The 24,341-nt window shown below is 35.2% G+C and overlaps 1 protein-coding gene across 3 annotated transcripts in view; it reads right to left on the reverse strand.

Moving 5' to 3' along the window:
- The window catches only part of LOC123678084 (adenylate cyclase type 5), a 147,602-nt gene that overhangs the window by 44,812 nt on the left and 78,449 nt on the right, over window positions 1-24,341 (reverse strand). For all 3 annotated transcript variants that reach the window (XM_045614884.1, XM_045614883.1, XM_045614885.1), the window contains 6 exons: window positions 21,358-21,607; window positions 9,350-9,441; window positions 4,735-4,923; window positions 2,922-3,071; window positions 1,642-1,763; window positions 143-235 (listed from right to left, as the gene is read on the reverse strand). In XM_045614884.1, coding sequence (XP_045470840.1) covers window positions 143-235; window positions 1,642-1,763; window positions 2,922-3,071; window positions 4,735-4,923; window positions 9,350-9,441; window positions 21,358-21,607 — 896 coding nt within the window. The remainder of the gene's footprint in view (window positions 1-142; window positions 236-1,641; window positions 1,764-2,921; window positions 3,072-4,734; window positions 4,924-9,349; window positions 9,442-21,357; window positions 21,608-24,341) is intronic.

The following is a 24,341-nucleotide window of genomic DNA, read 5'->3' on the forward strand; positions in this document are numbered from 1 at the left end:
TCCAAAATGAAATGTTACCCATAACACGCGTACAAGAGCGATTTAATAGATACTCAAATCGGTTCAACAATCCCCGGAGAAAGTTTTTAGAGCATACCGTAAATGAATTTATTAACGGAAGTTGAAGAGGATACTCACTCACCTGGCAAACAATTCGTTGAGAATCCTAACAAGCTCTTCAGCTGTGCATTGATCGGACAGAGTGGTGAATCCACAGATGTCGGCGAAGAGGATGCTGGAAAATTCGACCCTTAGTTTAATCTGGCGGGATAGAGGATTTGATGATCAAAACATGAGCCAATAATCATGAGAACTTTGTGGGTGGTAACGAATTGAAGGTTTTAGGTGAAAGGTTTATTTTAGTATCGTTTTTCGGACTTTTGGAGTGCGTAAGTAAGTGCTCAATCTTATACACTGTGTCCGTAAAGTATGGAACAAATTCATTTTTAGCTAAACAGACCTATTTAAGATATAATCCTGAAACACGTCGATTTTTTATTTTAATTTACCTTATTTTGAAATAATAATCTAATAAACAGGGTGAATTAATTAGTAATGACGTCACCGTCATTTTTTTCAAATGGAACTCTTCCATTTTGTCTCAATTTTCCGATTACTCTAGCTGAGCTGATTCAAAACTGTATCACATGTTTATTCCAATTGGTAGAGGGTGGACAAAAATACAATAGTTTTGTGTGTGCTCATAAAGTAACGCGTAACATTCTTTATTAGTCAAATTAACAATATTATCAAAAATACTTATTGTCTAGCGGCAATTGGTTTGAATGTAACATCCTGTAGTTTGTTACATTTTTAGATCAATAAAAATGTATAAAAATAAGAAATAATTTCTTTCATATTCTGTTTGATAGACCACAAGTACCAAACATGTTTGGAAACAGCTCATTTTCATTAATATAGAAATGTAACGAACTGCAGGGTGTTACATTCAAACCAATTGCCGCTAGACAATAAGTATTTTTGATAATATTGTTAATTTGACTAATAAAGAATGTTACGCGTTACTTTATGAGCACACCCAGAACTATTGTATTTTTGTCCACCCTGTACCAATTGGAATCGACATGTAATTCATTTTTTGAATCAGCTAAGCTAGAGTAATCGGAAAATTGAGACAAAATGGGGGTGTTCCATTAAAAACAAAAAGTCGATGGCGTCATTATTCGAAAGTAATTCACCCTGTATATTAGATTATTATTTTGAAATACGGTGAATTAAAAACAAAATCGACGTGTTTCAGGATTATTTCTTTAAATGGTCTGTTTAGCTAAAAATGAATTTGTTCCATACTTTACGGACACAGTGTATATCTTACGCATAGAGAAAAATGGCATAATTGAAACATAAAATTAACACCTCCTCCGAAAATCTAATAACACAGAATATTATCTCACTCTTCAACTCAATTCATTCAAATAATTCTAAACCACCGAGCGAATACTTTTGACTTGTCACTAAGGATTTTTACAGCATTCGAAAATTCTATTCAACTATGTTTTTGAGAGAATCTCTCAAGGATTGTACCAACAAATGCGTCGCGAATAACGACACCTCATTACGAATTCATTCAAATCTCAATCGTTATTGAAGAGAAATTTGAATAGGTTTCAATAGACTCACCTTACATTTTCGTGCCTTTGAATGTAGATTTTGTGAAACTGTTCCTTCTTCGGCTTGCCAGCAATATCAGCTTTCATCTCCATGGCTACATGTCGTGGAAGAACCGATAGTAGAAGCCGTTCCTGAAAAGGAAAAGATTTCTCAATCGATTATGGAATATACAATCCAAATTGGAATATAATATATATACAGGGTGTTTCAAATTTAGTCGGCACCATCGCCAACTCGGTTATTATTGATGCTACGATGTCGGTTAAATGGGCAAAGTGGTAGCATTTTTAGTGGCCTTCTCGATGCCGTAAACGAAAAAAAAATTGACAGTCGCGTTGTCATAATATTTCATGAAATATTTCTTTCAATGGAACACCCTATATTTTTTCATGCATTTCTATTTGTTATAACATTCTCAACAACAAAGCTCATATCACCTTTCTTCGTAAAGTGGAAAATGAACGACTTATTTTGAAATATTTATTTCTTTCACTAGTACAAGAAATGTATTTGTTTCGGCGAATAACACCTAATGATTGTCCAAACACCCATTTTTTGAACTTATACGAATGACAGTATTTCGTTACTAATAGCAAAATAAGACAGTAAAAAGAAAAAATTGCGCTGGGATGTGAACTCGTGAAACCCGTGATCATCATGTCGCACCACTCATTTGACACCACTAAGCTATTTGGTATTGATATACAAAAATATAATTTCCATCTTAAAGCCATTTCGCTAGCCGCATTCATTTTGTGAATCAATAGTGTCAATAAAAGGTCCCAAATATGTCTTCAACAAGAAGGCGGTGTTTTTGAACATTCACTCGATATTTTATAGCGCTTTATCCGTTTGTTATAAATGTTTCCTATTAATGCAACTGTCTTATTTTCACCCTTACGAAAAAAAGTCAAATGCGATTTGTTGTTGAGAAAGTTATTACGAATCGAAATGCATGAAAAATATAGGGTGCTCCATTGAAAAAAATATCATTTTATGAAATATTATGACAACGCGACTGTCAATTTTTTTTTTGTTTTCATCGTCGAGAAGGCCACTAAAAATGCTCCCAGTTCGCCCATTTAACCGACATCGTAGCATCAATAATAACGGAGTTGCAATGGTGCCGACTCAATTTGAAACACCCTGTATATATATATGGAAGGTTCAGAGAAAAAACATAGCTTTTTAAGATATACACTATTGAATGTTTCATTCCGAGAAAAAAGGAATAATGAAGGTCATATTCTACTGAACTACATCTCAAAATATAATAAAAATCCTCTCACCTGTTGTTGATTCTCCCTTTGGATCTTCAATCTGGCTTCTATACACTGTCGAGTCTCCAGAAATGCCTTCCTCTGAGCTACCTCACGAGGATAGTGTGTGCATATTCCTGCCACGTTCCCACAAAAAAGGATGGCTAGACAGCAACTAATCTGAAATGATGTGACGCGTCTGTTCAGTAAGCACAAGACGACGTTCAATTTTGAGAAAAAGACTGAAAGTACGCAACATCCTAATTCCAAATAGGCCACGAAGGATTTTTGGAATTAAAAACGTGATCTGAGATCATATCATTTCAGTGATTTGGTTTTTACCTGGCAGAAACTGATTCCCACTGAAACTACTGAGATCGATAAAAGATTTCGTTGCATTCTTTATGGTAACGAAGTATAACCAGACAAAACACAAACTTGTCTTGTGATTCCAAAAAAATATGATCGGAAACATTTTACTTACTATAAATCAAGATTTTATATACAAGTTGTTTCTAAATTAATGATATTTTGGAACATATATTTCGTGAATTTGAACCAAAGTTGAAATTCGAAGATATATCATATTTTATAAAAAAAATAAAGTCAGCAGCAGTATATTCATTACAGAAATGTTCAAAACAAAACATATCAAAGACTTCCCTTAATTTTCTTTGAAGTTTCAGTTCATAAAATCCTTCATATCAATTCAAAATCACCTGTATAGGCCAACTTTTCAATAATGCTTTTTCTTTGCAGTACCTTATAAAATTGATGGTTCGATTTTTTGATGCTGTTCACCGCAATAATACACAAATCTATGAACAAGCAAGAGAGTAAGCGTGTTTACCTTTGGTGGAACAACCCTCGATATAGGCAGAACGATGAAATACATTTTCAGTGTTTGGATAAATAACCACAGATGCTGTGTAATGATTCCAACTGGATACGAATCTTCTCCCCGCTGAGAGCAGACAGGAAATAAATGTAATGGAAAATTGGGCAGAGAAAATTCAGCCAAATGAGAATACTGACCAGATTTTCTGATTCTGCATGCTCTCAGTATTTTTTTCTAAGTATTGGCAATCGAAGTAGGCTCTCGAAATAATTCATTTTCTTAGTTAGTTCATCTAGTTTCTTAGTTTGTATACCTATTTGCTCAGTCAGTTCTTCTCTGAACTTCATCATAAATTGTTATCAACTCATTTGTAACAACTTGAGTTACTTCATTCAACTCCATTCCTTCCATACTTTTTGTTTTTTTATTCAATTATCAAAAATATCAAATTAACATTTATAAATTGAATTTTGATAAATATTAGAATGAGCCTTTTGATTACTGTTCAAAATAATCTATATGAAATGTATTTTTAACAAAATAGGAGAAAAAATAACAATTTTATGACTATCTAGCCCCACGTTGGGCGCCAAATGATATGATTTTGATCAGTCTGAAATCTACCGTTTTATGTTGATTATTTATTATTTCTTTTGAATTTTGAATATTGGGGTGGATTATAGTCACAAATTGAAGATTTATAACAAATTCAAAATTAGAATAAGAAACTTCAGTACTATGTTCTCCATAATTATGAACATGGAATGATCATAATTACCGATGATGATACGACAACCATCATAAAGTTGACATGTTGCGGAAACAATATATTTTATTTTAGCCAATTAAACTAACTATCCCCAAGCCCAATTCTTATCCCACAAAGGCCATGACGCAAAACCCAAACGGCGCAGTTCCTTAATACTTCCGGCGGATGAAACATGACAAAGAGGATCCGAGGAGGACCGCAGTAATTCTAGAAGATAAAAGGAAAAATTCACTTACCTCTGGGATCGCAACCAAATAACCGGCGTAGTAAACTAACGTCATTTGGGTAAGAGCTAGTATAATTCCGGCCAGCAGAGCGTCTTTCAGTCTAATTGGCATCAGGGCATATGTCAAGTACGTGAACACGAGGGAGAATGTTGTCCCCAATAATGGACGTTCTTCTTCGCAAAAAACCGTCACACAGACCTGGAAACGAATTGCTAATGATATTGTGGTTTGGGTAAATGTTTCGACGATAAGGTTGCTAATTTGATAAGGAAGGTTCTTTGCAGATGTATGGACTAATTGAATAGACTCTTCTTGTTTGAGACTCGAATCTGTAGAAAAATCGAATAAGTCTAGCCACTCTGAAAGGTGATACAGACATACATGTTATCTGTGTCACCTTAGATGTCTAAAATACTGGTGTGTTCACTGATTAGATTTTTCTCAATATAATTCTGGCGACTGAGCTCGGCATGGGTCCCTTTTCCCTCTTTTTCCTTAAGGTAGCGTTATTCGAATAATTGACCAATCAACGGCATTATTTTAAAATTTTGATTTGTTCTGTCAAAAGATGTTGATCTTAATGTTATTGTTGATCTAACCTCAAAACATGACATTGACAGAAAGACGACGTGAGCATCATAAAAAAATAATCAAGTGGAAAGAGACCAATTCCATCAAAATACAAGAAGTCTGGTCCCTTCAAAAGTCGCCAATTCAATCTTAAGGTTTTTGAAAAGTAAGTGATCGTACCAGTGTTTCAGAGATCTCATATTCACCTCACCCATAGAGTTATAAACATAGTTAAAGAAAGTACCTATACGCAATTCTCACATGTCCCCAACATGGTTAGATTACATTGTCGGATTGTGATATATTATCATATCCACAATTCTACTATATCGTTTTGAATATATCGGGTGTCCCAAGGTGAGTGGCCTATTAGATTATTATGGAAACTATTGATGGTAACGATTTCAAATTTTGTGGATAGATATTTGGCCATGTAAGGTACATTTTTAAAATAATTTCACATTTCCAGTGTTGCCGGATGTACGACAATTTGGGAACAACTTTGTTATTTTGAATGGGACATCCGGTATTTCTATTTTTTTTATGATACTCCATAAAATATTAAATCAATTTACTCTCACTTTTCCATCCCTATCTTTAACGGTTTTTGAGTTATTAATTATTTTTCGAAATTTTAGATCAAATTTGCGTATTACGAAAATGACTCTAGTTCGCTCAATATTTGAGATTTAAGTCAGAAATTTTGCAAGTCGTTAGATATTGATCTGATCTGTGTCACTGCTTTTGATTTATGGTTGTCAATAATACAGGACGGACCAAAAAAAATCATCATTTGCCAAGTTACAAAATTGTAAAAAAGTCTATTTTTTCAAATTAGACACCTGGTATATTTTTCAATTTTTGGAATCAGTACATCACACTCTACAATTTTTCTATTCACGTCCCTATACCTATCTCAACTGGATTCCGAGTTATATGCGTTATATGTGTATATCTTTCTTGAACCATTATTTATAGAAAAACCTCGGAACAAAACACCTGTTAGGCAATAATTGTTTATTTTGACATTTATGGATTGAACTGATTCATTGATATATCGATCTATGAACGACATAGAGAAAATAACCAATACAAAAGAAATTAACGCTTATTGAATCAATGTGAAATCTAATAAACGCATATAACTTGGAATCCAGTTGAGATAGGTATAGGGACGTGAATAGAAAAATTGTAGAGTGTGTTGTACTGATTCCAAAAATTGAAAAATATACTAGGTGTCTAATTTAAAAAAATAGACTTTTTTACAATTTTGTAACTTGGCAAATGATGATTTTTTTTGGCCCGTTCTGTATTATTGACAACCATAATTCAAAAGCAGTGACACAGATCAGATCAATATCTAACGACTTGCAAAATTTCTGACTTAAATCTCAAATATTGAGCAAACTAGAGTCATTTTCGTAATACGCAAATTTGATCTAAAATTTCGAAAAATAATTAATAACTCAAAAACCGTTAAAGATAGGGATGGAAAAGTGAGAGTAAATTGATTTAATATTTTATGGAGTATCATAAAAAAAATAGAAATACCGATTGTCACATTCAAAATAACAAAGTTGTTGCCAAATTGTCGTACATCCGGCAACACTGGAAATGTGAAATTATTTTAAAAATGTACCTTACATGGCCAAATATCTATCCACAAAATTTGAAATTTTTACCATCAATAGTTTCCATAATAATCTAATAGGCCACTCACCTTGGGACACCCGATATATTATATTGAATGAAATATATTTATTCGAGAGATTCTCAATTAAATATGCAAATTTGAATATTTGAAACCCCATAATTTTCCTAATTGTCGAATTTATAATGAGCAAAATATTTATTATTTTCTGTATCTACCTGCTGAAATCTAAATTTTGGCAACTCTTGCTGTCCTAGTGCCATCGGTTGTTTCACGTCGTTTGGCGCGCTTGTAGTTTGTTTTCTGGATTTCTGATATATTTCGGTATCTATTCCAATATATTTTAAGTTAATATGAAACGTTGATTCAATATGGGCCATAAGGAGTGCCTTCTTTGTAGAGAAACTCGCGAATTGAGTGAAATATCGTATCACTGATATGTTTTCATTTCCGCGCGCTTCATGACAAATATTGCAGTTCATGTTGGAGACAAAACTTGCTTATTGAAAATTACATATGCTCCCTCTTTCTTTGTTTATTACTCACCTCATATATTTCTATGGCGACAAATTGATGAATTTTGCTGAAAAAATCTGATAGAAATTCTTGTTTCAGCAACATGATATTTATAGAATTGACAAGTTATCAGTGTTCTCACTTCGAAATCTATGGATTCAGAGATTAATCTTGAAGAATACCACTTACAATCTTTATGAATAAAACTGCAAAAAATTAGGTATTGACAATTTGAGGATAACATTCTGTAATGATGCAGTTTCGAACTCATTTCAAATTCATCATCAGACACTGTCTGATGATGTTTGGGCGCTTCATAAATGGTTATGAAGCGATAGTGACTGGAAATGAAAAATGGGTCACTTAAGACAATGTCAAGTGACAGATAATTGTAATACTTCCACGTCCATAAATATTAGAATCAGAACATTGAAAACTGAAAAAAAAATTCTCAAAAAGCATAATTTCCTCCATTAACATAGAAAAAATAATACCAAAAATTAGGAACTGAATCACATTCCTTATCGAAATTTTTCTGGGATAAAAAAAAACAAACCAGGAAATGAACGAAGCAAACAGATTGGTCTGAATTCCAGTACTTAAAATGTTTCGTTAAAGAAATCTACAATAATTTTAATTGGGCATTGTTAGTGGAATTTCAGAAACTCTTACAAAGGTGCTATAATTAGAAGTTATGGACCGAATGATATTAAATTGCATTCGTCAGGGAATGAATGGATTCTTTCAGTATACATAAAAAGACGATGAATCAAATACTTTCGAAAGTTTTTTTCATTACAGAGAGAATTTCCGCAAGAATGATCTGGTAAAATCTAATTTTAGAAATATTTACAGGAATTGAACGATAGGTAGTATTTAGTTCTGAAAGATATTCAATATCTGCTACCAAAATCAGATTATAATAGGGTTTTCATTATGATATCAAAAACGTGTATATTTCAAGAGAAATCATTGGATATTCATTTAATTGTGAAAATGGAGGTATGCCATTTTTTAATGATGGAAAACGATATCAGCAGAACGACCACCATGTCGAGGGTTTCAGCATCATATTTTTTTCATGACCTATTCTCAAATTTCTGACTCTATTTCTCTGATAATTTCACGTATTCCATCTTTAAGGTCTTGAATCGATTGTGGAGCATTAGCATAGACCATATCTTCCAATTGGTGCAAAGAAAAAAGCTTAAAGTTGATAAATCACAAGAAAAAAGTGGACAATTGTGAAAATCACCATTGTTTCGTGCTTGTGTGGCACGTAGCGCCTTCTTGTTGAAAATAAACGTCGTCCACATCAATATCTTCCAATTTCAGCCATAGAGAAATCATTAAAGATAAAGATGTGATAAGATAGAGATAAGGTGTGTATCCAGTTCCAATTGCGGTAGCTCAGTTGGTGGAGCACTGGATTCGGAGATTGCGGGTTCGAGTCCCGCTCAAGGAGGTACTTTTTTCGGTATTGAAAAATTGTCTGCATGCCAATATATTATTTTCCTTGTAATCAATTCACAGACGATAAAACCATTATTTCGAAGTATTTATATTTTTGGATTATATATCATAAAAGAGAATGAAATTCATTCATTCGATCACCCCAATTCACCCTCTTCTCAAAAAAATCCCTAAATACCCACCCCTTTCAGAAAAACACCTAAAATTCCGGAAAGCCTATTGCGAAGCGACATCGATAAAATTCGTTGGTTCGGCAAAAGTCCAATAATTTCGTTCAAAAGCTGATGAAAGCCCCCACTCTTATGATTGATTACATTGCGGTCCCGTCGAAAAGGTGGATGAAATAGGGGGATGACGTATGAAATATGTGAGGATTTGTACGGTTATAGCGAAAAAGTTTTACTCTATACTCACCTCTAGCGTGACGAATGTCACCAAGATGAAGTAAGAAATAATGATCAGATAAACTTCATTCATGGCTGGTTTCGAAAGCACTGCCAGAAGAACTGTAACAGAAAAATGTGTGTTACCTCGTGGTAGGTTTCAACTGAAAATATTCGTACATTTCAAAATTAAATCAATTTTTTGCTGTTTTGATCAGTTTGGCTTGAAATTTTTACTACTGTTATATCACGGAGAATTTATTTACAATTTCTCTCTCAATGAAAATATCTCAACTTTATATAAGTGTTATGGTGGCTTCTGCAAAATCTCAGGATGGCCAGCACTTGCTCAACACTTGGCAGAATAGCTTTCATTGGTACATATAAAGGGTGTATTTTTTAAAGCTATAGAACTTTAAATGCCGTATATCGGCAATAACACGGCGAATGTTATCTTCTAAATGGTCAAGGGTTTGTGGCTTATCCGCATAGACCAATGACTTTACATAGCCCCACAGAAAGTAGTGTAGCGGTGTTAAATCACAAGATCTTGGAGGCCAATTCACAGGTCCAAAACGTGAAATTAGGCGGTCACCAAACGTGTCTTTCAATGAATCGATTGTGGCAGGAGCTGTGTGACATGTTGCGCCGTCTTGTTGGAACCACAGCTCCTGGAGATCATGGTTGTTCAATTCAGGAATGAAAGAGTAAGTTATCATGGCTCTATAACGATCACCATTGACTGTAACGTTCTGGCCATCATCGTTTTTGAAGAAGTACGGACCAATGATTCCACCAGCCCATAAAGCGCACCAAACAGTCAGTTTTTCTGGATGTAACGGTGTTTCGACATACACTTGAGGATTAGCTTCACTCCAAATGCGCAGTTTTGTTTGTTGACGTAGTCATTCAACCAGAAGTGCGCTTCATCGCTAAACAAAATTCGCTTATGAAAATCGGGATACGTATTCCGCACAGAACCATTATTTTCGAAATAAAATTGCACCATTTGCAAGCATTGTTCAGGCGTGAGTCTATTCATGATGAATTGCCGAACCAAACTGAGAATAAATCACTTGACAGCTGTTAAATCGGTCGCCTTCCTGAACAGTAATGTCAACTTAAAGTTATATACCTCGAAAAAATAACCCTATATTTGCCTCGGCAGTCAATCTACTTTGATGTCGAGTTAAACATATAATTTTTTCTTCGATTGTTTATAATGAAACATGTAGGATATTATATTTGCAAATTATTACAATTGTCACAATCTTTTTATCTTTCCTGTAGTGATAAATTGAAACAAAATTTGATAGAAATCGCAATTGTTGGAATGGTTGGTTGCTATGGAAATGTATATGTCCATGATAATTATAGTTTGAGAACTTATTAAATATCTGACAGTTGTTTGGAAAAATATCGGATATATTTATATTATAGACACTGATAGCGACTAAGAAGTACTTACTCCTCCAGAAATAAGGAACTTGGCAAAAAATATTGATTGTCAGAAAATTTCAGAGTGTTTTATTCGCATTGAAAATAATCAGTTTGCTGCCAAGGCAGAAAAAGTAATACTATGCTGATTGTTATGTGTCTAAAAAATCAATATTTGTTGTTAATCGAAAAAAAGGTATATAATCAAGGATTATCAATGCATCGTCGATTCAATGTTAATTGTTCATTTCTTCTCTTGTCAATTCTTTCTGAAAATTGTTCAGGGAATAATATTCATACTCGTATTAGTACAGGATAAGAAGGGACACAATTGAACAAGATTAGAATAGGGCAAGATAAGTATGAAACAAAATATAGAAAGTTCAGTATAAGAAAGGAAAAGGTTGGAAAATAAAAAAATTGGGATTAAATAGGAAACGATAAGAACAGATAAGAAATAAAACAAATAAACAAATAGAATAGAACAAAAAAGTATAAGATAACATTAGAAAAGGACACTATGACAACACATCACTTTTCAAATAAATAGAAGTCATGATCGTAGTTCTCCTCAATCCACCAAATAGAACCATTCCAAATATGAACTATTCGTTTCTAGTTTATGAATATTTAAAACCCCAAACAACATCGAAATCACATACGAATCCCCAGACAGAACGAACGCAAGGCAAACCCGTATTAATATTTCCTGAAAATCATTTATTTCTGACAAATTGATTTATCGGAAAACATAGCAAGGCTTCAGAAACACCTTGTTGGACCCTGAAAGAGAAGTACATAGCCAGAGCAAGAACCCACTCGGAGTTCTATTTCGTCGTTTTCGAAACCGCCAGAGGCTTCCTTGTTGCATGAGAAACTAAAATTAGACGGTATCTCTTCTCTTTGTTTACCATTGTGTTTCCAGGGGTTCGGTCGAACTCTTAGAAGTTAGAATTGCTCACTCGCCTCTAGGCTGTGAAAGGATTTCCGATGAAAAATTGAATGTGGGAAATTTGATTTGTCGCACTGGCATATTTACCTCATAGAGATCGCGAGATATGAAATATTCAACGTTTTTGGTTTTCGTGGAACTGGAAGTGAACTCAAAGAAGGGTTTTTAGGTAGAACGTATTCATCGTTGGGTGAATTCAGAACGTTATTTTACTTCACTTTTACAACATCTGGTTTCAATGGATAGAATAAAAACATTCTCGGTCGCTTGATTTTATTTTTTGCGTATTTCCTGAGTGGAAAATATGCATCAAGACTTGGTTCTTCGAATTGTAGTGATTAAATGTGTTATTGTCAATATAATTGACTTCAGAATGAAATTTGATAGTCAAAATATATTCATTTCGTGACCTCATTTATTGATTGTGAAGTTTCAGAACTCGATAACTTGATTCTGACTCTTCTGAGGTTTTATTATTCTTCTCCTTTCTTATATAAGCTGGTAGTTCATATGGGTAGGCGTCCGCCTGTTAATAGGTTTTATTGAATAGTAGAAAAAAACCTTCGAAGTGCAAAAGCATGCGTGTAATTCTTGCAGTAAGCAGCTGACGTCGGTCCCTTTTCACTTGATTTCCGCATCTTCTTATGGCGGCGCTCACTCCGTCTTACTATCAACATAGTATGGACGTTGTTCTGTCTAAAGTAATGGTGTACTACTTTGCTTCCGCCGTTTTGCAATAGATGGCTGTAGCGGTAAGTGATAGTCGAAATGAATGGATAGTAGATGTCCTACAATAAGCTTAGGTATTTGTAAACATAACGCCATCGAAATATTAGTCGATTTGTGTCTGCATCATAAAGTTATTCTCGATTAAACATGTCAACTTACGAGCCAAATTCTCCTCATTTTCGGGAGGTTTTAATTTTCCGCTTTAATATGAGGAAATCTGCGGCTGAGGCTCTTCGAATGCTCACAAATACCTATGGTGAGATCGCTTATAGTGAAAGAACGTGCCAAGAGTGAATTCAACGTTTCAAGAACGGTGATTTTGACGTTGAAGACCAGCATGGCTGTTGAAGAGATAAGGTTTTCGAAGATGCAGAATTGGAGGCATTACTTGATTAAGAGTCGTGTCAAACGTAAGAAGAATTGGCAGGATCATTGGTAGTGACGCAACAAGCTATTTCAAAACGCCTGAAAGTTGAAGCCGAGAGATGTTGAACAGCATTTGTTTGCTTGTGAACAGCTGCTTGCAAGGTGAAGACGGAATGGATTTCTGCAACGCCTTATGACTAGAGAGGAAAAATTGGTTCATTACAATGATTTCAAGCGCAGAAAATCATGGAAATATCCCGGCCATGCTTCCACGTCGAAGGCCAAACAGAATATTCACGGTACCAAGGTTATGCTCAGTGTTTGGTGGGACCAGCTCGGCCTAGTGTGTTATGAGTTGTTAAAACCGACTCAAACAATCACAGACGATCGTTATCGAACGCAATTAATGCGTTTGAGCTGAGCATGACAATGCTCGACCCCATGTTGTGAAAGTGGTCAAGAGATACTTGGAAACGTTGAAATGGGACGTCTTACTCCACCCGCTGCATTCTCCAGACTTTTTTCACTCGGATTATCTTTTGTTTCGATCAACGACACACGGCCTGGCTGAGCAGTACTTCCGGTCTTATGAAGAAGAAAAAAATTGGATCGATTCGTGGATCGCTTCAAAAGATGACCAGTTTTTTCAACGCGGGATTTGAACACTGCCCGAAAAATGGGAGAAAGTAGTGGCCAGCGATGGACAATACTTTGAATCTAAATATATAACCAGTTTTCTATAATGAAGCCTTGAATTTCGGAAAAAAAGGTAGAATAAAGTTGTACGCCTATGTAGTTTTCATAGTTTTTGTAGGCCGATCCCTTCAAAAGTCGCCACATTAATCTTAAGGTTTTTCAAGATTAAATGAGCACACCAGTGTTTTAGACATCATAGTTATATCATAGACATAGAATAAGATCTTGTACTATGTATGTCTGGATTCTGGGTTACACTTGAAGGTGGCGTCATTTGCAAAGGTTGGTGACATTTGTGTATCAAAAAACATAGCTGATAGATTCATTTCATTGAAAATCTTATCAATCTCAATGCAGGTCTACAACACCATTAGTTCACCTAACCTATTATTGATATTTCATCACACATCTTTCAATCAGTCTGAAAGACCAAAACGCTCCATCATTCCACACAGACTTCTCCCCTGATGACATGACCGATGGATGGATCCGGTAAACTTTAAATTCACCTCGATTCCGATCAGTCAAGCGGGAAAAATAGGAACTAGCGTCATCGTACGCCAGGGTGAAGTAACAAGCAGAACAATCCCATGCACAATCAATCGGAAGAAGGATCGGTTTAGTCAGAGATTGGTGTTTGCCAGACAATTCTATCAGCTGGGCGGCCCATGGTTGGAGGTTGTGAATGCGTAAAATATTGACATAGAACGTCTTCGAATAATGGATTTTTTCTTCGGGGACCGACGATCCGTCAGCGTAATTGAGTTTGATGGCGAGGTTGTGACGACACCCTGAGTGGTTTTTCATCACCATAAAGAGGATTAAAGGCCGCGAAATTTTTTTATTGACCTGGGAAAATAATATTATCTTTCGATATCGGTCGAATTTATCTGAGTGCTGTGGAGAAGGTCAGGGGAAGAATGTCCAACAGGAAGAAACTTTCCCGTGGTTCCAACATCAGTTGAAATCAATTATTGGTGAGATATTATCACCTGACCTGATAAGACTTATACTGTTTCACTTAGACTGATTATCGGGTAGACAATAACGGTGTCTTGTATGTTGGATTATAGTGATTTGATCTTATACAGAATGGTACCCATGAAAGAGTCCATCAGTTGAATATTTCCGTTGGAATGAGTTTTATGGAAAACGAAGATATATATTCATTTTATTTGGAGGCAAACTAACATCATGTGATGACGCATTTGTATAGGTAGGATCATCCTCTTTAGCGTTGTGATCACTGCTTCAAAAACCTCAAGTGACATATAATTCTCAAGGTTTTGGAATTCTTTTTTAATTGAATTGTTGGAAATGATGAAATTCTTAAAAAGCATTAAATGGTCTAGTTTTGGAACGAATTGTGATTAATTAGATGTTGAAATACCTTAATGTTCATTTCTCATTTCGAAAGTATCAGTTTCTTACTTTTTATATTCTCCAAAACCATGAAATGGTTTTTTGCAATTTATAATCGATAACCTATAATTCCTGAAGTAATGGACTAATCACTGTATTTTAAGCATTTTCGTCATCTAAGTGAACGAATCAATTGATATGATGGTATAAAATTACCATATGGGAACTTTTCAAAAAAAAAATTTTTTCAAGGGGTAGGTATGGAAAATTTGAGACAAATTTTTCGCTAGAGAGATTTTCGAGTGAGTGAGAAATTCGGCTAATTGGGGTTAGTTCATCCCAATACTCAATGAAAATTTTGAACTCGAAATTCGGAAAAAAACGTAAAAATTGAATTTCTACACAAATATCGTTATAGCTCCTAAAATATTGGTCACAACCCCATTAAATGAGAACGTTTTCTATAGATCGAGCTTTTTTCGGAAACATATTGAGGTTTCAGGTCCGTATCTTGCCTCAACGAGAGTTGGCTGCCTCGAGAATATTATCAAAATTTTTTTTGAAACTTTCATTTTACAGCCTATAATTTCTAAAATAAGGGACGAATCCCTGAATTGCAAGCATTTTCGTCATTTACATTATCGAATGAATTGATATGATGCTATCAAATTTCCATATGGGAACTTTAAAAAAAAAAAATTTTTCAAGGGGTAGGTATGGAAAATTTGAGACAAATTTTTCGATATAAAAATTTCCGGGTGAGTGCGGAATTCGGCTAATAGGGATTTATTATTCTCAATACTGCTTAGCGATTGTTCGTAGAACTCCAAGTTCATGAAAATTTTGAACTCGAAATTTAGAAAAAATCCTTAAAAATTGAATATCTATGCAATAATCGTTATACCTCCTAAAATATTGGTCACATCAAATAAAAACGCTTTTCATAGATCGAGCTGTGTTCTGAAACATATTGAGGATTCAATATCTTTCAGTATCTTGTCTCAGCGAAAGTTAGCAGTCTCGAGAAAATTATCGAAAATTTTTTTGAAAATTTCAGTTTACCACCTATAATTTCTGAAATAATGGACTTATTCGTGAACTTCAAGCATTTTTGTCATCTACGTTAACGAATCAATTGATATGATGCTATGTAATTTCCATATGGGAACTTAAAAAAAAAAAATTTTTTCAAGGTGTAGATATGGAAAATTTGAGACGAATTTTTCAATTTACTAATTTCCTGGTGATGGCGAAATTCCTCGCAAAATTAGCTCAAAATCAACCGAATTTTGCGAGGTTTATCTATCCCAATACTTTCATTCTTCAAACTTATTTATTGGTCCACCCCTGTTGCCAAATGATAATTCTAATATTTCTCAAAATATTCATACTCACTGAAATATCCGGTGTGACAGTTTTATAAAGACCATTCTGTAGAACAAAATGTAATATTCATATTGAATTATATTTTTCCAATAAAAACAACACTTCAATGTTCGAATGAAAACGAATTAATTGATAACAAAACCTCCACATTGACAGCGTCTTGAATGAATAAATTTTAGTCGATAATTAAGGATATCTGAAACGTCCAAAAGACAAAAGAATTTTTTTTCACGAGTAAATCTCAATCTAAATATCCAATCTCTCACCCTAGCGAAAAAGAATTATTTTCGTTTCCCTGTTCTTTCTCTCTCGCTTCCAAAACTCTGCCAACTTTAGCATTACCCTAATTGTTGTCTCTGATTTAAACTTTAAATCGCTCCAATCTCCCTAAAAAAAAACGTGATGCAGTGGATTTTTTTTTGTCTCCCGCATAATCGTAGCTGCGAGCTTAGCGGTTGCCTCACGGCTGAATATTTATGACGAAAATCTGTAAAATATCTTCATCGATCACCAGGTCGTACTGAAAACCTTTTCAATATTCCTCGAAGGGAATAATGTATCATGCTAAGAGGATTGATATGTTTCAGAATGCGAAATGAGTCATGAATAATAATTTTCCGAATTTCGAATCGACAAGAGAATAAATCATTATATAGAATCGTATCTACGGTTTGCGATGAATCTCTCAGTTTTGAAGGTCAAAGAATAATATTCAGAGAGTTAATTTCATTTGATTTAAAAGCAATTTATGAATGATTTCGAGAATATGATTCAAATAATTTGGTATATTTCCCTCTGATCGTTTCAATTTGAAAATCGACCACATCTCATCTTCTTCCCCCTCAATTTAAGGCTGATGTCTTGTGATTTTCCGTTCATCCAACCTATTGGTGTCCAACTATCATAATATATTTCCTTTCAATTATACAGAATTAGGATTGAAAAGAAGGGTCGGGTTGAAATTATTCCAGAAGAAAAATATTCTTGTTTGATATACAAAGAACCCTATAGGTTCATTTTAATGCATGAATTGAATATTGAAGAAAATATTGCTATACAGACATTCTAAAAGTATCTAGCCTGTAAGGTAGATTCATCAAAGAGGTAGGTTCATACCATAATACCTACTACTACCATAAAACTAAGGCTAGTTGAATTTGTGAGCTTCATGGATCTGTTGGCAACATGTGTTGCTTGAGCTACTTCGTGGTCTAATTCTGAAGGTCTGGTAAGTCATAGAAGCGATAACTTTCGATAGACCTATACTCAGCAGATTTTCAGAGTGTTTATGAGGTCATCACACTCCCTTCAAGCTCATTTTTCAGCAAAATCTATCTAAAGGGTTTAGGAACCGCTGAATGGTTCTAAAGAATGATTTGGCGAGTATTGAAATTTTGTAATTGTACTATTTGAAGTGAAGTACTATTTGAATTCCATTGAGTGGTAGAAATAGTTATCCGTTATTTCTTAGAGTTCTATCAGGAGAGTTCAACTATAGGATTATCATTGAAACATAAGACTACAAAGTACAATTTTTCACGCCTACTTCCATAATAACATTTCAATCAAATGAACGATGCATAAGCTGTCCAGTTGACACCTTTATGTATATCCAACACAGCGGGCATGTGATCTATTTCCAGATAAGAACCAGCTCATTTATGCTCTAAACCCTCAAGGTAGCAAATTTGGGAACAAAGATAGGTGTAAGAACTACTGAAGGATCATTAGTTATCTTTTTGCGATGGATTGAAAACGAACTCAGGAAAGATGCATGCTGTTCGGTCTTCAGCGAGGATTTCAGTATCATTATCCTTTTTGTTTAAGTGGAAAACCAATTAAATTCGTTTTATTTCTAGGGCGAGAAACTATTGGAAAACATTTGTCGACAAGTAAGCTTTTCTCAAAATGGGTGCCACACTTGACAACCGCTGATAAAAATCAACAAGTCATCGTTGATTTCAGAATCTTTTTGGAGATATCTAAGCGGAATAATTAGGGTTTTGCATCGATATGTAGCGTAAAATTTGTTAATGTAATAATAGATTCTTGATTTATTTTATATTGGTTGTGAAGTTGATGCATTCAGTTTCTGTGGAATGAATATTTACCTCAGTAACGAAGAGAAAATTATCTGATGTAATTATCTTTATGTCTCATTTATGTTTATTCAAATGTAAAATAAACATATCTCTAATCCCAGAAGTATCTGGATCTGAGCAAGAATGGATTTCTCACAGGGGATTGTCGCCTCAGGAAACACCTCATGAGAATGCATCAAGCAGAAAATGACGAGTGCAGATTCTATGGAAAGGAGGAAGAAACTCCAGATCACTTGGTAACGGAAAGCCTCGCCATCACTAGCCAACGCAAAATCTGCTTTGAACAAGAAACTTGTAGAAGTGAAGAATTGGCCTCCTTGAAGCCATCCCAGATACTGGAGTTCATAAGAACTCTGGAACTGGAAGGCGAGCTGTAGATCACATTATGGCTTTGATGGGGGCACAGTAGACCATTAGGTCGCAGTGAAAAGGAACTCCTCAATCAAATCTTAATCTTAATCATATATCTATCTATCTATTTATCTATCAATACACCACAAGTCCAAGAAAGTGGCAGCTGAAAGAATATCAGTAGGTGAAAGCTGTCTAAAGCAATCCAAATCTCATACACCAGCTGGTAAGAATATGGCATACATATTTTGAGACGTGCATGGTATATTGTTCATTCACTATCTTGTCAAGTAAAAACACCTACACTGATAATTACCTAACGACCTCAAATGCAAAAGAAAAAATTATCTTTCAGCAAGACCATTATCCTTGTCATACAAATAATGCTTGAGGAAAGAAATTAGGCTCCAATAAAGAAGTGATTGCCGAGTTTGAAGCATATTTCCAAACCAGAGATGAACCTTTCTACATGAAAGGTATTGAAGAGGTAAGACAACGTTGAAGTACTGTATCACTTCTGAAGGTGACTATGACTATGACTAGATCTCTTGAGTTAGTGTTATTATCAATGAATTACGAAGCTATTCAATGTGGTTTAACAGTGTTGACAGAAATTACAAGATTACGAACTGATAATGAATATGAAAAGCAAAAATGCCTAGACGAGATCACGTTATCCACGAAACAAATCTTGTGGTTGCTTTTTCAATATAACAACATGTGCAATGTAGCAGGAGACGAGTTGATACCAACCGTCATAGTCATTACAGTCCATTGAGTAATTATCATAACGCATGAACGTTTCAAAAATTTTTTGCAACCACCACCATCGAAGGGAACATGGATATCCAAAGCTAAATCTTAATTTATGGGTTCTCGTTTATCATTGCGCTATCAACCGAAAACATGAGAGGCACTTGTCAGATATTCACACACACAACCCGATTACAGCGCCCTTCTAATTCGATCTGATGTTAAACCACTCGAGTCGAATAGCATGGTATCGAAATACAGTAGACGATATGAGAAATTGGAGAAAAGCCCCGACTTGTAATCTGGAGTTTTTGCTGTATTGTTAATCTACCCAGTTATACTGTATTACAGATCGCATGACAGGAATTTAACATAAAGCCGTAACGCACCCTGTATTCAATTGAATAAGTGTATAAAAAAGTTTCAGTAATAATATCCCTAGGACATTGAAAATTGACGAGATAATTTTATGATAATCCGAAGCTCGTTACTTGGTAACAGCTCGACGTCGAATGCTGAGGGTAAGATGCATAGAAAACCTGGTGTGTCTACTTATACCTGTAAAACTTTCAGACAAAACGGGAGATGTTTCAGATTTATACCTATTTGATTTTGAGAGATCGCGTCTGTTTCAGATGGCGCATACAGCGTTTATAATTGACATTTCTCGCGATTCTCGACTCTCGCAACCTTTGAGTATAGAATAATAATATTTTATAATGTATGATGACAATCTTCTATACTCTGAATAGACCAATAGCTGTCTGTCATTATATTCCATTCATTTCATTAAAAATTCGATATGAATTCAATTGTAATTTATGTTTGCAGTGTTTCAAATCATGATTTCATTTTTGAACAGCGCCAGGCAGATAACAGGAATTTGAACGATTCTGAAGAGCGCCACCTTACAGAACTCTTGTAAGCAGAACACAAAAGCAACAGATGGAATATCTCAAAAAGTCTGAAACAAAATCGAATCAGTACACACACCAGGGATTCAATGCATCATAGCTGAGGGCTATTACCGAGATACGAGCTTGAGAAATTTGTCCTAAAATTATGAGGCATTTGTCAATGTTCGTTGGATATTGGCGGAAAATTTTTCGATAAAAAAATTTATGACTTTATTAAAATTTAACTAAACATGAGACTCGTTGCAGTTCTCTGCTATAGATGATCTATAACCATTGTATAATAGGCATCTCGGGCTGATTTAAATACTAGGTATATTGTTAAACGAGGCAATCATGATGTTATAGTAATTATAGTACTTTTTTGCAAGAGTTTGCACAAAACGTTTCACATTGTCTTCTCCTTTGCTTCTTTATATTCGGTCCCGTCTTTCTTTTTCATATTAACCGCCCAATCTTTAAGTATCAACGTCAATTCTTCTAAGCTACTATGTTCAATCAGTTCATATTCTCGTTCGCAGCAAAAATCCATAAATATTCCCCAAATATATTTGTGAATGTATGTTGTATTTCTGGGAATTTTTCTTTGATTAGCGCATTCATACTTTGAATACTTTCATTGCCAAAACGTGACATTTCGAAATTTATTCGAAATGAAGTTGTAAAACTCAATCGTGTTATCATAGTGATTGATAATTGTACTGAATGTATCACTGTAATGTTGTTTCTGTCCTTAAATGAGTTTGAAAGAAAATTGTATTATCTGATAGAAAATTGATATTGATTTCTTGATTTTTTTTTTCTGCCTACGGCGATTCCGTTAGTTATCATTATTTGGTAATTTTTTCATGTTACTTACACCTGTAATTGGGCATGTGCCTGTTGGATGTAATACATTTAAATGAATAAATAAATAAATGATTGAGTGAAATTGTTTCAAATGACACAAAATGACAAAATTCGATTGGTTGTTAGAACAAATCCAACTTACCACCGTAGATAGCTATGCAACATCCAGAAGTGGACACCAAAACCAGTGACTTATCCAAAGGATCAAAACCGCCTCTGTATGTAGTTGAATTCTGCAACCTTGTAGGTGATGAGAAACTGTGATGCATTAAGATCATGTCCGCTGCTGCCAGAAGCAATAAAACGACGCACAGCAGAAGTAATAGGGATAGGAGATTCGTCATGTTGCTCTGGTTCATCTTGAGGAAATACCTCTGGTACAGCATCTCCACCTGCAAAAGGCGAAAATTGCAATGAGACCGCTTCAAGTTGTAATCTCGGAACAAATTCGACGTGTTCGGGAAGTTTTCAAAGTTCGAAGATGACGTTAGCAAGCCATATTGTTGTAGAACCTATACACGAAGTTTCAACTTTTATCTTGTATAGAAAGCATTATTGAATTGGAGTTGGGCGAATACACCTGATACTCGACATACAGAAGATTATCTTCATGTCAACCGCTTTTACATGCATTATTTTCTGAGAAATTTGTTTTTGTTTTTTAATGGAATGAGCCTCAGAGTAATGCAGATAGATAGAGGGAGGATATGTCATTTTCAGTGATCAAATTTTGTCCCCAACATGAGCTATCAATCAATAAAGCGCGCGGAAATGAAAACATACTTATCAGTGATACGATATTTCACTCAATTCGCGAGTTTCTTCAGGAAGAACGCACTTCTTGTGTCTCATAGTGAATCAACGTTTCATATCAACTCAAAATATATTGAGATGAATACCTAAATATATCAGAAATTCAGAAAAAAAGCTTCACACTAGGTGAGCAAAAGTTGCCAAACCTAGGATTTGAGCAGGTGTATACAGAAAACTATAAATATTCTGCTTATTATAGATCTGACAATTAGAAAAAATTTCGATTCCAAATATTCAAATTTGCATATTTAATAGAGAATCACTCAAATGAATAAATTCCATTCAATATAATATACATTCATAATGTTATAGTAAAATTGTGGATTTGAAAATATATCACAATCCGACAACGTAACCTAACCATGTTGGGGACATGTAAAAATTGCGTATACTCCCTCTATTTATATTTGCTATTCTATGGAATTAGCATAAAACATTTTTGCTTCCCATTGAACTAATAAGTGATTATATTTAAGAAGAAATGTCGAAATCTTCCCTCAATCTGTTAGAGTCATATATTGTATTCAAGGAGAATTTGTGTAAAAACACTCAGACCGTGATTCTCTCTGACTTCTCCGCTTATTTAATCCTCGTTCCTCCAACCTCCTACCGGGAAGAAATACAACCCCCTGATTTTGAATAGGGGTGAGGAATTTTACGACTCCTTATGTTGAGAACCTCATTATAGAAGTAAATTCATACAGGGGTGAATACTAGAGTTGGCAAATTTGGCAATTTTTATTGTAGAGATGATGGAGCGCCTGAAACATGCTAAATAGTAGATTATTTCCAAACTCCGCGTGAGTATAGAGGAGCGCAGTGCTTACACACAGGAAAAAATACTATAATTTCAAATGGCGGAATATAAAATGGAAAATGTGTTTTAAGCAACATTTTATATGCCATGGGTGTATTATTATGATTTGAACTGGGGTCGTTGTGGCTCGGTAAGCCTTCAGGGAACTGCGACCATGTAGATCTTTTGTTCTCTACCCTACCCATTCATGGAAATCAGAGGAGATCGCCAATGACGTTGATAAAACTGACAACCTCCTTAGGGACCTTGGCCGTTTCCTCTCGGGTATCCAGGACCTGCTTCCCCAAATGAATGGTTCTTAGGCCAGTCAGCTCTGGACTCTCGCATACCATTTATTCATCTATTTCTGCTTCTTATCCACAGAGCTGCCAATCTCATCTGCTGACTTTCCCATACGGTACCGACAGTGTCTCGTCAGCAGTCCCACCATCACCTGAAGCTCGGCTCGTGACAGTTTCAAGAGCTTTCTGGCGTAGGTGGGTGAAATCATCACGAATTTCTTGGCATGAGTAAGTCCAGGATTGTTTGTCCAATGGGTTATCCTGTTATTCAACTCCCATTGCTGGACCACTGCCTTTTATTGGTCTTTTCCTAGCCCACAGAAAGGCTCAGATCTTGCAGGTGTTAACCTTGAGGTATTTTTTGCAAGTTCGTCGTTTTTTTCGTTTCCTTCAACCCCACAGTACCCTGGTACACATAGTAGAGTCACTTTATTGGCTCTGGTCAGTTGCCTTATGGTGTTACAGTACTCCCAGGTCAACAGAGACCCCTGGCAGTACGATTCCAGGGATCTCAGCGTGGTCTGGCTGTACGTGGTGATGTAGACATGCGCCCCCTTGAGGTTCATTTTAATACACTCCTGAACGCAAGGGTAACATCCAGTATCTCGGTTTGTAAAATAGAGGGCTCACTTCCCAGAGCTTTAGAGATCCTCAGTTTAGGTCCATATACCCCAATACCAGTACCTCTCTCTAAGGTGAACCATATGGATGACTTTTCCAAACGATTCTGGAACCTTTAAGGGGTTGGAGTTACAGGGATGCGAATTACACTTATGCTTCGAAAACGGGGTATGTCATAAGGCAAAAACAATTCTCCCCATCTACCCGACCATATATGTTTGTCCAGTGTATGAAAAAACACCCTGTATATCATTGAAGCAGCACTGTGAAATCCGAACCGCGACATGCATAACTCATTATTTACTTAAGAAGCTCACTTTACCTCGAAATGATTATTCAATTCGGCAGAAACATTTAACGATTTACATACTTCGACATGACTCAATGTTTATTTCAACAATCTTCGCCGCAACTACTCAATTTGACTGACATCCGAAACTCGACAAATACGTTCTCCATTAGCATTCGCCGTAGAATTTAATTGGAGACCACCGAATTCAAACTAAGAGACACGGAAATATCTTCGAGGGATAATTTGAATAGTCGAAGTCAAGGGCGTAGATCTTTTTTTTTCTTAAGGGAAAACAATTTTTT

This window comes from Harmonia axyridis, chromosome 4 (assembly GCF_914767665.1).
Source record: "Harmonia axyridis chromosome 4, icHarAxyr1.1, whole genome shotgun sequence".
NCBI classification, from domain to species: domain Eukaryota; kingdom Metazoa; phylum Arthropoda; class Insecta; order Coleoptera; family Coccinellidae; genus Harmonia; species Harmonia axyridis.